Below are 16,037 nucleotides of genomic sequence, written 5' to 3'. Positions count from 1 at the left end.
CTGGTTAACACCTTCGCCTGCAGTTGAACATTACACACGTTTTTTTTTTATCAAAATAAAATTTCTTTTGTTACGATTTGTTAGCAACGAAATGCAATTTTAATTTCCATGCACTGACTTATTATCAGTTTTTTTCTTTGACCGCCGCAGCAGTGCGCACTACCACCCACCCGGTAGGACCAAAGTTCGATCCATAATCCGAGCGACTTAAGAAAGTGTTTCCTTATAGCGATCGCCCACCCGGCAGGTAATTCGGTGTTGGCATAGAACAGAATAGTCCTTTTGTGTAATAACAAAAAGTAGCACACCACAAATTAGAGGGTTTGCTCGGTCAAAAAAAGTTGTGAACACCAAATATTTTTTTAGGGGAAACAATAAGTCAGTTTGCCAAGTTTTCCTGACAGAGGATCATTTTCTTTCAAACATTTTTTGGCATCGAAATTTGAAAACAATTTTTTGTAAATCTTGGTACATGAATATTAGGGTGGACCCAAAATCCGCTTTTTAGAATTTTCACTACTAATAGCAAAAATATGGTTCACTACGCCTTATCTGTGCGAAAGATGAAAAATTTTGGTCAATACCTAAGTCCATAAAAAGTTCAATGTATTCAAAATATTGTTTCCTTAGCGCACTTCGATCGCAAATTTAATCCTCTGATACCAAAGGACTAATACTATCCAATTTATTTGCAATTTTAGTAAAAAAAAAATATTTATTAAGTTATTTTAGTTTTTTTTTTCAAATTATTATTTATGGGTGAAAGTAGTTAAAAAGCTACCAAAAGTTCTTTTTGGGAAAGAAAACACATTTCATTGTGCTTTATTAAATTTTTGATAAAATTAAATTTCAAGCCTCTTTATGTCATTCGAAAATTTAATATGTATGAATACCATTCGAATTAGCTGTTTTAAAATCTATTCAAACAAAGTACATATGTACATATATTTTTGCTCTTAAATCCAGCCACTTGTATTTTCGAGCATGTTTTTCATTCTCTATCCAGTTGTTCATGAATCATGAACGGAAGTTACTGCTTTTCTAAAGTCAACATAAACGTGCTGAAAATTCAAAGCGCCAATTAGTAGCAATTTCTACCTTTTACTGCTTACGGATTTCATTGTTTATTTTATGTGCTGTTTATGTGTGGTGTGTCTTTCTTTATTAACTTTTTAATTGACGTAAGAAATGCGAAATTACGGCGTTTTATCGGCTAATTAAAATTTTGTCGCAATTCCATTATGAAAATATTAAAAATAGTCGCAAAATTAATATACAAACAGATAAACGTATTGAAATGCGTAATTAAATAGAGCTTTCTGTATTCGAATGGGCAAATATAAATAAGAAATTTAATTAATTAGTCAAATGAAGATAGGATTTACGAACTAATCCCTTTAAACACAAAGCAAAGACTTGCCCAGTGAGGCGGATTGTAAATTATATTTATATTTGTATATGGCTTAAATTTGTGAATTAAGAGAGTTAAACGTTGCAGGGATATAAGTATGCAAGCATGTACATAAGTACATATTTATGTATGTACATATAAGACCTTTAGAATGTCTTATCTGCTGTGGCGCCACCTAATGCCCATGACATTCAGGAAAAGTCAGGTAGTTGAGATAAAAACGAGTCGAAAAGGGTTTAAAGAATTGTTAGCTGGCCTCTCAAAGTTAATTAGGTTTTCCAATTAGTGCTTGAGTTTATTGAAATTGGGAATACATACTTCAATCTCCAATTGCTTTTGGGTATGCAGAAATGTATATGAAACATTAAAATTTTCTTCAGAAAGGTGGCAGTAAGCTCCTTGTGGATAAAGAACTAAAAAAACAGTTTTTAGAGCATTAAATATTTTTTATAGATCTTAGGCATACATATGTACACTGTCGGCAAAAAGTATTGGCACAGCTGCTTTTTTACAATATATGCAACAATTTTTATTGTAATATTTTTCCGCCAATTTTTTATAAAAATGTGGTTCATTATACAACAAAAAACATAAAAATATAATTTCTAAACTTTGTGCGAACTCGCGAAAATTCAGCAAGTTTTCAACTTTTTAATCAGATTTTTTAGAATTTTCTTTAGTATGCAGATTGGGCTACAAATAAAAAAAGTAAAAGTTTTAAGTAGCTACGAAATACCGTTGATTTTTTGACAAATTTTTTTCTCGCAGTCTCTTTCATACAAAGAAAAATTTCGAAAATACTTTATATGGAAAAAAAGCAAAACACCTTTAACAAAAAAAAAAAAAAATCTCAAAAATCAATGCGATTTTTGACTTACTCCGAACCTGCATTTTTTATACTAGAATTTAAAGGGTTACAAAAATTCGTACCCCAGAAAATTCAAAAAAATCTGATTAAATAGTCGAAAATTTGCATGAAAATTTCTTTAGTTTTCGCGAGTTTTGCACAAAGTTTAGAAATTATATTTTTTGGATTGTATAATAGAAATTGGTGCATATATTGTGCAACATTAGCTGTGCCAATACTTTTTTTCGGCAGTGTATGTACAAAAAAAAAATCCAAAAAGTTCCACCTTCGAAACCAAAATATCTTTGCAAGACAATTTTTTAATTTTTTTTTCGTCATACCTTCGGCATTTACAGTCTTAAAGTAAATATGATACATCAATGTTTATTTTTTATATTCTAAAGCTGATTGATCTCGAGTACCCAGTTCTAGGACTTACCTATCAGATCTCAGTTCGTATCCCGCTAAGGTACCACCCTAATACTAGTAAATTCAAGCTTTTAAAAAATCATTGAACCTTTGCTAAGGAGGTGCTTCAATTCCAAGGTACATTCGACTAAAGATTGTTTAATTGCTTTATTGGGAACCGTTTGGTTCAACTAAAATTTCAATATGCAGATGCCTCAAAAAATTATCAAAAATCTGCGAAAACTGCCGATTACACAAAATCGAGTATCGCTGTTTTGAACACTGATCATTATGAATAATTGAATGGCACAGTGATTTTGTGCAGATAAATTGAATTTTTATTGCATAAAGGATGTATGCACATTAGGGCGGAGTAATTTGTTTGGAGCAAAAATTTCGAAAAAAAAATTCAAATTCAACCATTAATTCTACCTAAAAATGGCGAACAAACTATATACCAAAAATGACGGTTGAGCCTCCCAATTTTCAAAAGAAAAAGCAGTATATTGTAACTCTTTTATAATTTTTTTTTTAACATATACGCCTACATGCTTTTAATTCTTTTTTCATGTGTAGACAACCGAGTATTAAAACATGTAGTCAAAGGTACCGTGGATTTCCCCATTACTGTTTTTTAAACTCAATACGAATATTAACCATTTTACATTGAGTAATTTCAATTAGTAAACTTAACAAATTTTTTCCTCATTTCACTTACCACTTCATTTGCACTTTCAACGTCTCTCCGCACCCGCGCCAGCGCGTTCGCATTGACATTCTGCGCTGTGTTAGCCGCCGGCGCATCTGCACTGTGTTTGTTGTATAGGAAACGTGTTGGAATTTCGACGCATTCAATGCTGTTGTGAAGTGTGGAAAAGGTGACGGCGATCAGCAGCAGCCACTGCAGCGACTGTGACGATGCACATAAATATTTTATGTGCATTTTCGTTTTTTCCATCGTAATTTTCAAGTTGATATGCTAATGTGTTAATTTATTTAATTTTTTTTATGGCTTTTGTTTTTACTTTCTAACAACTTTGCTGTTGTGTTTGTGTTTACTTCTATCACAGATATGTATGTATGTAGGCACTAAATATTTGTGATATGTAATTATTTTGAGACGACAGCAGGCAGGTAAACACAGTCAAACATAAGAATTAACGTTGACATAAATATTTATTTATTTGGTTGATTTTGTTTTTACAGCAGCAAGGGTTAGTTTGGCTAATGCACCTGTATGGATGAGAGTGTTTAGTTTAGAAAAAAAATTAGAGAGACTATAAGCAAAGGCACACTTTTGTTTTTAGGTTGCATTTATGTTTGCTTTTAACTTTTGTTTTCTTCTATTTTGTGTCTAAATTGTTCGCATACGTATGTATGTAAGTGTCTATTCTCACTTTGTGTTGGTAGTTTTTTTTTGTTATTTTATTTGTTCCAGCATTTTCTGGCACCTTTAATTCTTGTCTCGCGTTAAAATGTTCGCGCATTGTATCTACATACGTATTGCTGCGCATGCGCACAGGTGTTTTGTACACAATCACTCACTTTGCTTATTTAGCACACACAGTGTCTAGCTTTGTTTGAAAATTGTGATATGACTGTCAGATTTTTTGGTATATTCACTGTTTCGCCTCTTTTATATGTACATTAGGGTGCACCACACTCCTTAAAAAAAAGTGGTACTGTCTTTACATCGGAATTATAAAATGTATTTGTTCTAAGGCTACGGCAAAGTATTTCGGAAAAGCACTAATACTAAGATTTACGTGAGCTGTACCGATTTCAAAATACATCCGAATTTCGAAATTTTTATATATATGCCAATAAAATTATGTAGCAAAATATTTTCCCCAAAAAAACCCCCGGATGCTAGACTAGTTTAAGCTTAAAAGGTCAGCATAAAAATGTTTAAAAATTGTATCAGCGTAATCAAAATAATGAGATTTGTGGCGATACTTTCAAATCAGTCGAGCTCTCGTAAATCCTACTATTTATTCGAAATATTTTATATAAAACACTGTGTAATTCCAGAGAGAAAATCACAACTTTCTTGGCGAGGCATCCTAATATACCTTCATACACATGTAAATCTATCTACAGTAGTTTTCACCTGCCGCCAGGTATTTTTGTTTATATGCTTACATATGTACATATTTTATTTGTATGCACGCGCTGTAGCTCAGTAGTGCTTATTAGCAACACCTTGGCCGTGAGTAACCTTTAATGTGTTATGTGTTACTACATATAACCTGGCTCTCGTCGGTCGATGAGAAGCTTAAGCTTGTAAGATACAAACGAGCGAATAATTCTTATGCAAATATATGTATATATGTACATGGTAGTTTGGTAGTTGGTGTAACCACTACTGCAGCAAGCAAATGTTAATTTTTTACCTAGCCGTTGGCGCCAAAGGACCATCGGCAACGTAAATTTTAATTCTTCAACTGATGTGCTTAAGTTAAATCCATAACAACACATAAAGAATTTTAAAATTATTTAAAAATGTAAAAAAAAGAAAATTGTAAACCTAAAGGTAAAATTCGAGTCTCTGTGCTAAGCTAAGCTTGATTAGATCGGCTTCCATATACCTTTTGTAAAAATTTCGAATGAGATTTCACCTGATTCAGCTCTTTCCTTTATAAAAAAAAAATCATATGCCAAATTGTGCGATGTATTTACAAATGAAGAAAATTGGTGAAGTCTAAGCGTGATTCATAGTATAGGTTAGCTTGGTTCATCCGTGTGGTGCCAAGAAAATGAAGTCCTATGCTTAAAACTTAACTAAAGTGCAATTTTTGGTCCTTTGATTTACAATTCATTTCAGTTAGGAGAAGAAAGCAGCGCTGAAAATCGGAAAGTGACACAAGCGATATTCTAGCGTGGGTTTGGGGCTACCTTCGTTCGATTCCATTCACTGCCCCATAAGTACTTATAGCACATACCCCACTAGTATATTGCAAATCCAGCCTTGGAGGAATCGGAATATATGTATAGTGCAGAGGTGGATAAATATGAGGCCAGTAAGAACCACATGTGCATTTTCTTAAATTAAAATGGTCAATGTTTAAGATTTATTTTTAGTTGGTTATCAAATTCTTTTCGGCTCATTAAATTAATCATCAAAATGCCAAAAATTTAGTTTTGGACTCTTCAACCTCAAAATATCTGAGCCAATTGGATAAGCACTCAACTGAGTCAAGAGCCTTTCTCGTCATCTGATTGTCAGAGAAAATATCACCTTATGTACTCGTTCGTTCCGAGGCTAAAAATATTTTAAACGCCTCTCTGATAGCAAAGGCTTTAGCACTGGCTGAATCAGGCGGTCGAATAGATTTTTTTAATTTAAGGGTCAGTCCAAAAAAACTATCCACTTCTACGTCACAATCCACATTTGAACAGACCGTAAGAATAAATGTTTCAAAACGTTCAGTAAAATTAGTATCCTTCCACCCTCTGCTTGATGGAGCCACTAATCTAAATGGCTGGATTGTTGAAAGAATACCGGAAACACAGACGGAGTTGCCTCAACCTGAGCACATTCCGTTAAGCATACTCCTTAATAAAAATATATCAAGCGGTGAAAAATGCATGGCAGATGACATTAAAGGCTTCCATTGGACCTATTACAGTCGCCCCTGTAACTGCATGGTGTTAATGTGTCCCACAATGATTTCGTCCGTGATGTCATTGCCATGCATTTCCATTTTCTGATAGTTAGATAATCAAAGAAGTAGTGATAAATTTAGCCCCGTTTCGATCAGCATTTCAGCTTCGCTCATTGCTTTCATTTATTTTATGCCCGCCCTTTAGCTACTCGTCTATCAACACAATGTTTGTGTATCCTATTCCCCAAAAAGCCAAATCCCCACTATAGCAATAACTATCCTCATAAGAGCAAAGTGAAAAATTTGTTTTGTTTCTTTCCTCAGGAATCTATAGTAACTTTAATTATAGTGCTATGGAAAGAAAAATTCAAAGGAACAGCGTAGGCCTGCCACAGCAGTATTCGACAAAACAGTTGTAGATTGACAACACATATAGGGTGTCTCATTTGTGATGATTTCTAATTTTTACCCTCTCTATTTCTACCTGTCTATATAGAATCAGGAAATAGAAGTGTTGAAACAAGCCCATTTTCAGTTTGGATTATTTTATACAATTTTCCTTTCTTTAGACTTCAATGTTAGCACATAAAAATATTTTTATTTTTTTTCTCAATCAATTACTGACCTGCTGAATAAATTGCAGATAATTAAATAGCAATAGAAAAGTAAAATCATGCTGTACCATAACTACCCTGAAACCTTCCATCACGAGAGTAAGTCAGACAAACAATATATAAAAGCAGTTCTTTACAACAACCTTTGATTCTCGAAAATATAGCGAACAAATTTATCATCTTTAGCAAAGAATTGATTGCATAATATTTTATAGCATTATTCATAATCTTTTGTTTGCCTACCTTTATTAGTTTTAGCCAAGTTAGTAGAACAATCAGTTTCATTCATATTTTATTTTTCGATATCAAATGCACATTGGTATGACTAATCCAATGGCAGTTTATTGCTTGTCTTATCATTAAAAAAAAAAAAGAAAACTAAATTATTTCAATGCTACTCAACTTGACATTGTTACCAGTTCTCTTTTCTTATCTGCTTAGCGGTTTCAATGCAAGGGTGTCAACAACGGCTGTCGAAATTCATTTCTTGTTAATAACTATGTTTGTATGTAGTAAATCTTTATCAAAGCCAAACATAAAAAAAAATATTGCAATGTAAGTATTTATGAATACACCAGGATAGATATGAAAAAAGGTGTGCATTAGGGAGGATTTTTTTTTCTGCCAGCAAGCTAGTTCGATAGTAATATATTTGAAACATTTGCAGATCTGTCGAGGTTCAGAGCTTCATATGTCTTTTTTTAGTTTGACCGCTCCTAATTGAGTCATAATGTTCTCGTTTGGTTCATAAGCAACTGTAAGTACTATTTCAATTATTACAATGCCCCATATCACTACTTTGGACTACTAGCTGCTTTCTCTGCAGCGGTTCAGATGGACCTTTCTGACCCTTTACCAACGGCTTTGTTAAGATCAGGCGGTATTCCGTCTACTTTGGGAGACTTGTTTTGCTTTCCCATCTTCGTCGTTATTACTTATATAAAAGCAGAGTCAACTCTAAGAGATGTAAAACATTTCCCTGCTAGCTTTGAATGAAATAAGCGAGACCGGAGCCTTGATTGTCGCTTGGCTACCAGAGTTGATGTTTACCTTCCTTGCCGACGACAAACATAGCATTGAGAATGCAATTGACTGCTTCCTTAATAGTAGCTAAATTTGCCTGCAAGTGATCCCAGATTTTAAGTAAATAGAGACAGCTCCCTGTGCAAAGCATATTTTCACAGGTCCTTTCAAATACTGTCTCTCCTTTCAAATACTGTCTTTCCAAATACTGTCTCTCGTTATCATATTTCTAGAGTGGACGTGAATGATGAAAGCTGAAGAGAGCAGTTGTCGAATAAAGTCGAAGCTTCAAAAGTTTTAAAGTATTCATATGTATGTTGACTATGGGGAACACACTTTTGAATAACATGTTTTTCGTTTTTAGCAGTGTAGTTTTTTAAGCCAGTGTGGTATCTCATACTTAATTCTCATTTGACATCTTAACATTATTCATATTTAGAAGTAATTTTTTTTGTAAAAAAAAAAAATAAAATAAAAAGCTAAGACAAGAAAAATAGATTTAAGAAAAAGCTAAAAAAAATTGTATGGTTAAATGGGAATTCTTTCGGCTAAGTCCAAAGAAAAGAAAGCTAAGACTAGCCGGAAAAGAACTAAAATGGCCACACCGGTAGCCAAAGAGAGCGTTTAGCTCCCCTATGTCTGAAGTTGACGTTTTTGCGGGGACTTTTTTCTTCTGAAAATACATATGTGACATATATTTTCAAGTATGCGCCGATCCACTTGCGTAAAACCTGCCGCCTGTGATTACCTAAGACACTCGGAAAAATTCTGTTTACACCACAATATACATATGTACATATATACGTATGTATGTATGTAGTCTAACTACTGCATTACTTTGAATTCATTGAACGACCTCGTCCGAGTGCTTTAACTTTGTAATCACATAAAGGTATTTATTTTTGCTTATTGACGTTTTACTGACTTTAATCGAAGAAGAGAATAAACGTTGACATGTATGTACATTAGACTGCATCACCAAAAAAAGTTGCGGTTTTTCCGCCCGGATTATAAAATCAATTATATTTTAAGACGTCCACCAAAATATTTCGGAAAAATATTAAGATTTAAGTGAGCTGAACCGATTTGAAAATACCTCCAAAAATGGAGTTTTTTATGAATAAAAATAGTTTCTTAAAGATGTTTCTTGAAAAAATCCCCTCAGATGACAACACAGATTAAGCTTAAAAAATCTGCATACAAATATTTAAAAAAATTTTCAACCGAATCGTAAGAATGAGATTTTTGATGCTGTTTTTTTACTTTTTTCAAAGACTGATTTACGAAGTGAATAAGTGGGCCAAAACTTTTCTGATTTAGACTTATGGTATCTCGGTAGAAAGATATTTTCTCACTGTTTTTATTTCTGTCCAAAAAAGAGTCATTCGTGTCCCATTTTTTTTTTCAAACACCAGCACATCTTAATTCAACTTTGAAGGACGTTCGTTCAGCCTACCTTTCTCTTTCATCCTTTGAATGAGTTTATTAGCAAAGAAATAAAAAGGGTGAGAAAATACTTTTCTAATGACACCTCTTAAGTCTAAATCGGAAGAGTTTAGGTTCAGTTCTTCTAGTTTTTCTTATACCAAACTTTGAAAAAAGTTAAAAAACAGCATCAAAAATCTCATCATTAAGATTTCGGTCAATTTTTTTTAAATTTTTTTTTTAAATATTTTTATGCAAATTTTTTAAGCTTAAACCGTTTTGTCATTTGAGGGGATTTTTTTCAAAAGAAATCTTTAAGAAATTATTTTAATTCATAAAAAATCCATTTTTGGAGGTATTTTCTAATTGGCCCAGCTCACTTAAATCTTAATATTTTTCCGAAATACGTTGGTGGACGTCTTAGAATATAATAGATTTTATAATTCCAATAATAGTACCGATTTGTTTTTTTTGTATGGGGAGTGATTCAGTCTAATGCACATATGTATGTATTCACATGCAATCCATACACATACTATGTATGTATGCAAAAAACCATCAGGAATTAAATATGCGTTTATTTTATTTGCATTTAGATATGCATGTGCCCACTTACAATGTACATACATATGTATGTATGTACTATATATGTATGTACAACGTACATACATGCAAGCCAGCGAGGATATTTATTTTCATGTATGTACATATGTATGTGTATACAACAAACGAAGTCAATGGGTATTAAGCAACTCAATTGATAATCTGAAAGCGGCTGTCAGGAATATTTAGCATAGCGCTAAGTAAACGTTGTAATGCCAAGTAGCGCGAAATTATGTACTGTATGACTAAGTACTAACTTTAAATGCAACTCATATCTATAAGTATCATCTATTACGTATTTATTGCTGGTAAAATAAAATAGTTAGTTACTCCTAGGTGTCTAGCACGACTGATTCGTAATAGAGTACGAATTGCGTTTGAGTAAATAAATAACAGGGCAATTCTGGCAACTGTTTTTGAACTCAGCACATTCTTTGGAAATATAAAAGTCTTTAGTAAGACAATTGTCAACTCTGGCAACTGCAGTTAAAGCTCTTTTCTGTCTTTCGAAAGACTAATTAAAAGATCTGCTAAAGATGAGTTAGTGTTATTCGGTTTGTCGTTTAGCAATAAGTTTTACTTTTTAAAAGATGAAAAAATAGACAAAATAACTTTCAAAAAATTAAATGAAATTATATATTTTTTCTTTAATATAGCTAAATCTAAAAATTAAAAGTAAATTAAGTTAAAAAAAAAAAAAAATTGAATTAATGTAAGAAAAAATTTAATAAGCTCCCTAAAATTAAATTAAGCCAAACAAATTTCAATTTTTATTTTTAATTAATAAAATTGAAAAACCAGAAGACAAGTCAATTAAAAAAAAATAAAAAATCGAAATTCCTAAAAAATAAATGAAAATTAATAAATATGATGCTTTTGTTAAATGATATTAAATTATGTACATATATTTATATTAAGGTAAATATTAAATTAAAAAATAATAATAAAATTAAAAAAATAAATTTTCAAAAAACTAAATGAAATAAAAATATGTTTCTCTAAAACGAATAAATCTAGAAATTAGAAGAAAATTAAGTTCAAATAAATTCTTTGTAAAAAAAATATTTTTGAAACAAGCTTTTTAATTATGAACCACACTGGGCCACAAATAAAAAAAATATTCTGCTTTTATTAAATTATATTAAATATAGGTACTTACATTAAATTGAATATTCAACTAAAAAATTATAGGAAAAAATAAATTTTCTTAAAATTAAATGAAATATTTTTTTTTTCTAAAACAACAAAATATAGAAATTAAAATAAAATTAAGTTAATAGTGAAAAAAAAAATATTTTTGAAACGAGCTTTCTAAATATGAACCACATTTGACCATCAATACGGGCAATTCAAACCAGCCTGCACAATTGATGCATCAGGCTCGGAAGGGGGTATGGAGTTATACTTCTCATGTATGTAAGTAATATATGTGCTTTCGAAATATGTACATATATCGACCCAGCGCATCTACTTTCGTGCCATAATAAGAAAAAAGTCTTTCAAATTTCGAGTATCTTGCCTACTGTCGTTCAATGGTCTGACAAAATACTTGCAACTTTCTTAGCCAAAATTTTACTGCCAGTCAAAGCTTACAAAACAACACATGTATATATGTACATATATACAGACTTATCATTAAACTAATAAAAGGTTTACAAGTAATTATACACTGTGCGAGTACTAATAGATGTATATACATACATACATATATTTACGCCAAATAAATAAGCATACTATTTATATTACATTTCCAACAGTGCGCCATTAAAACCAGCTGCCGGACCGCCCACCCGTCCGCCTGTCGTTCACGCCAACAACACAATTACACGTACATACACATGTACTGCGAATATTTCAAATAATCTACATATCTTAGTAGCGTGCAAAAATAGCGCTATTTTTTTAAATGTACTATTATCAGTAAATGCAGAAATTTTCCCGCCAGGGAGCCCTGTGGTCTTCCATGGACGCTGCAAGTGTTCTTCGCCTGCATTTCTTTCAGGCGCTTTTGTCGCCTTTTTTTATTTTACATTCCTCCTACTCAGCGATTGCCTGTGTTACAGCTTTCTTCTTTCTAAAATGCTTTTTTCACTCTTGTTTTAAATTTACTCTATTCTTGTTGAATTATGGTTTTTTTTCCCCCAGCTTCTTATTAAAATATTATTGCGGCAATTGGCATTGCTTGTTTACATTTCCCGCCGCTTGCGGCTGGCGCATCAATTTGATGCCACCAACTTCAACGTTTACTCCTCCAGTTGGACGCTTTTCGCGTCGGCAAATTTATTTATAAATTAACAAGAGGATCGTTTGTGTGAAACACACAGAGTAATGTCAGGTTTAAGTTGTTTATGGTTGGTTGGTTTTGTGTGTGTTTTGTTTTTGTATATTGATGTATGTATATATGTATATTCCCGCTTTTTTCACTCTCTTATCACATTTTCTGTCATTTGCATGTATGTATGTACGTACATACATACATATGTGTGCTGCCTGCTCTTTCCCTGAAGAAAAAAAATTATCAATTGATAAAAAATAAGCAACTTGTAGTCCGCCTTTTAGCGGGATTTCGATAGAATATATAATTTTTAGTTAACTACAAAAACCTAATTTCCAACTAGTTGAAAAGTAATGCAGGAGTCATGCAGACGAAAACGGGTGTTGGTTTCTTTAAACAAGTTTCTATTTAAATATCCTCATACAAATTTTATTTTGAATACACTTTTTTCTGCACTTTACAAATACTTTTTTGAGAACAGGACAAATAAAATGAATATCGATCTTTCATATCATTTTGAAGTTATGTCTGACGGAATTCAAATATGGGACCATCTGCAGCAGAATATGTAAACAAATATGTAATGCTTAATAAATTAAATAAATAACAAGTAATTTTTAAGCAAAAAACAGAACCGACTTCAATTCTCATATAAAAATTTAAGATTAGTATGGTACCACTCTTAAGTTACTACCTTTCGCTCCAAAAGAGAATTATCGAAATCCAAAGTTATGCGGTAACATATATAAAAAAAAAATATGCCAAAAAATTTATAACCTTCTTTTTTTGAAGTCGGTTAGAAAAGTATAAAAATTTGAAAAAAAACAAGTAATTTTTAAGCAAAAAACAAAACCGACTTCAATTCTCATATAAAAATTTAATAGTGCCGTTAATTTCTTCATGACCAAATGATCGGATCTAAACCAGTATGGGACTACCTCTGAGACACTACCTTTCCGATGCAAAAAGAATTATCGAAATCGGTTGACGTGGTCCAAAGTTATGCGGTAACATACATAAAAGAAAACAAAAAAAATATTCCGACGAACTGATAACCTCCTCCTTTTTTGGAAGTCGGTTAAAAATAGTAACCTTTATTTGCTTAACTTATAGTTAAATACATTTCCTGCAGGGCCGTGCTTGTTTAGCTGTTGTTCCACTCCTTTTGGCATTTTTAATGAATACAAATTTAGTTTGCCTACTAACTCTTACATTTTATTGACTTCTCTCTGCTCTCTTTTCATTTATGAGGATTTTGTTTATGAATGAATTTTTTGTTGCTTTATGTGTATGTATGTATGTACATACATATGTATACAGTTTGCGAAAATATTCTGCCTTATGTACTACTGCATTGCTGTCATATTTGTTTTGTTGTTTTTACGCTTGATTTGTTTAGTCTTTGGCGTTATCAGCCTTCGCTGAAAGTGAAACGCACTGACCTATAATAACAATAATCGTATTCTGCTTCTTCTTCTATAATATAATTTTTGTAGTTGTATGTATGTACATACACTGTTCTTATTTAATTACATATTTTGTGTTCTATTCTAAATGCGGAAAATAACACAAACTGCGTTTTGCGTTCAACCAGCGCTATGACCCCGTTTTTGGTCAATTAGTTAAGGTCATCAAGGCATTGAACTAAAGAATTATTTTGTCTGGGTTTTCGCGCCGGTTTGGTGCTTGATACATATTTACATATATAGAAGCATACAGGCAATATGCCGAGCTATAAAATTAAGTATAAGTGTGAGAGCTGACGAAGCAAAGATATATGTACCTACGTCTGATCCGTTGATTTAATCCATTTCGAACATGAAGATAATATAAAGAATGCCAGTCATTTCCCCTCAACTGATGCCAATTCGAAATTCCAGGAGAAGCGAAGCCCTTCTCCATCGTAGAGGAGACCTTGCTCTCTCTCTGTTGATTATGGCAACTTATCGCAACTTACAGGCTCTCATTTAAAAATTTGCTTAAATGGAAGTTGCCCCGTCGAAATATGTTTCACTTTGATTTTATAAGTTCTAAGTTCCATTAAGTTAACATAAGTTGCCATAATCAGGCTTTTACGCGCAGTTCTCGTTGAATACTTTCAGGGCCGGACCGCTTGTGTCTAAATATTCGTCACTGTCGAGCTCATCGTAACATCGTCTGTGGTATTCGCCATCCCAACTGCAAAATATGCCACGTAAAGTGTCCAGTCAACAGTCCCTTAAGTTCTCTTCAGTTTCATCTAACTAGCCAAACCCTACGAGATTGAGAGAAAAATGAATTTTACCCACCGACAGCCCATTGAAGCCTACCAGTCATTGCTGAGCAAAATAACTCCGATGGCCGCAGGTGAGAGTGCTCTAATTTAGTACGAACCGTATAAGACCTGGTCAGGGTCCTCCTCTATAGCCAAACGGTCAGTTTTTTCATTTCGAAGTACTCCCGAGTGACGTAGCAACCAGAGTAAAACAAGTTCATTTTCCAGCTTCGAACTAGTTAGAGGGTTGGCCAATACCTTCATTTTTCACCATGGCTCTGACTAGTTCAAATAATTAGCCTTAGCCGATCCCCAACGAAGCTTAACCCCATTATCTTCGGTTTAGATACAAGATCCTAACCAATTATCGGTTTTAGAGCCCTTAGTAAAGATTCGATAATATGTAAACCTGGGCTCGGTGATAGGATTAAAAAAGCGTTTAGCCTCAGGGAACTCAACATTGTAGAATCTGCGCAGAAAAGGTAATCATGATATACTATCCTGGGTCACATTGATCGTGCCACATACCCGATTTTAGGCAAATTTCTTACAAGCTTTAAATTAATTTAAACTTTAAATTTATTTAAACTTAAAGCTTTATTTAATTAAAATGTAAGGATTGAAGTTATTATTTTAATAAAATTTTAATAAAATTCTAGATTCTTATCTACAATAATCTTCGCCATTGTCCATATTATGCCGTTTTAGGTGAGAGCTGTTTTTTGTGGAGCGTTACACTGTGCGACGTAGAAAAGGATATTTGGTAAAACTAATATAAAAGTTAATATGTATGCCGAGCAAGGACCGAAAATAATCGTTAATATGAAGGATTTTTATTTGAAAATCATTATTTTTATTTATATATTTATTCACGATAAATTTTAATCGTTATTTTATGATTTTTATTTTTTCGATAGCCTTAAACTGTTTTTATTTTTTCGATCATATTATAACCGTTATTTTCCAATTTAATTTTTTAGATTTAAATCGGTTATATAAACGCAATTTCTATTATAACGGTTAAAAATGATAGGAAAAATAGAAACCCAAAATATCGATTATTTCTGATCAAAAAATTTCAAATCACAAATAACGATTAAAGATGATCGAAAAAATAAAACTCACATAATACCAAATAAAAAAGATGGAGGAAATAAAGATCACAAAATAACAATTGAATTAGGATTTTTGTTACAAAAATCACAACGGTGACCGTCTCTGATACCAAGAAAGATAATATTAGATATTCTCAAGCAATATGTGAAGTTAATTAAATAAACATTTTTAATTGTTGCTTATTTATTTATACTAATAATTTTCCACATTAAATGCACTTACACTAAATTTCTGCATAAAACTTAACCACATGTAATTTAAAAGTTATTCCAAATCAATAAGCCTCAAATTACTATCTGAGCCGTTGGGTAACCCCCTCCCTTCTTTATATTTCACAAGCAATTGAATGCATTGCATTTTTTTTTTTTTCGAAAAAGCCTATTTCAAGCGCAATCTAGGCAAACCGCTAACTTACCACAGAAAAGCCAACAGATGAAACGCATTTAACTGTCAGTG

General features: G+C 32.3%; 1 protein-coding gene across 2 annotated transcripts in view; it reads right to left on the bottom strand.

Moving 5' to 3' along the window:
• The window catches only part of LOC118733113 (vascular endothelial growth factor C-like), a 66,214-nt gene that overhangs the window by 4,655 nt on the left and 45,522 nt on the right, over nt 1–16,037 (bottom strand). For both annotated transcript variants that reach the window (XM_036462339.1, XM_036462340.1), the window contains exon 2: nt 3,385–3,899. In XM_036462339.1, the coding sequence (XP_036318232.1) occupies nt 3,385–3,624 (240 nt within the window). In that variant the 5' untranslated portion in view covers nt 3,625–3,899. The remainder of the gene's footprint in view (nt 1–3,384; nt 3,900–16,037) is intronic.

This window comes from Rhagoletis pomonella, unplaced genomic scaffold (assembly GCF_013731165.1).
Source record: "Rhagoletis pomonella isolate Grant_MI unplaced genomic scaffold, Rhpom_1.0 Rhpom_scaffold_00002, whole genome shotgun sequence".
Taxonomy (NCBI): Eukaryota; Metazoa; Arthropoda; class Insecta; order Diptera; family Tephritidae; genus Rhagoletis; species Rhagoletis pomonella.
The sequence above is the reverse complement of the archived record's forward strand: the minus strand, read 5'-3'. Positions and strand labels throughout refer to the sequence as shown.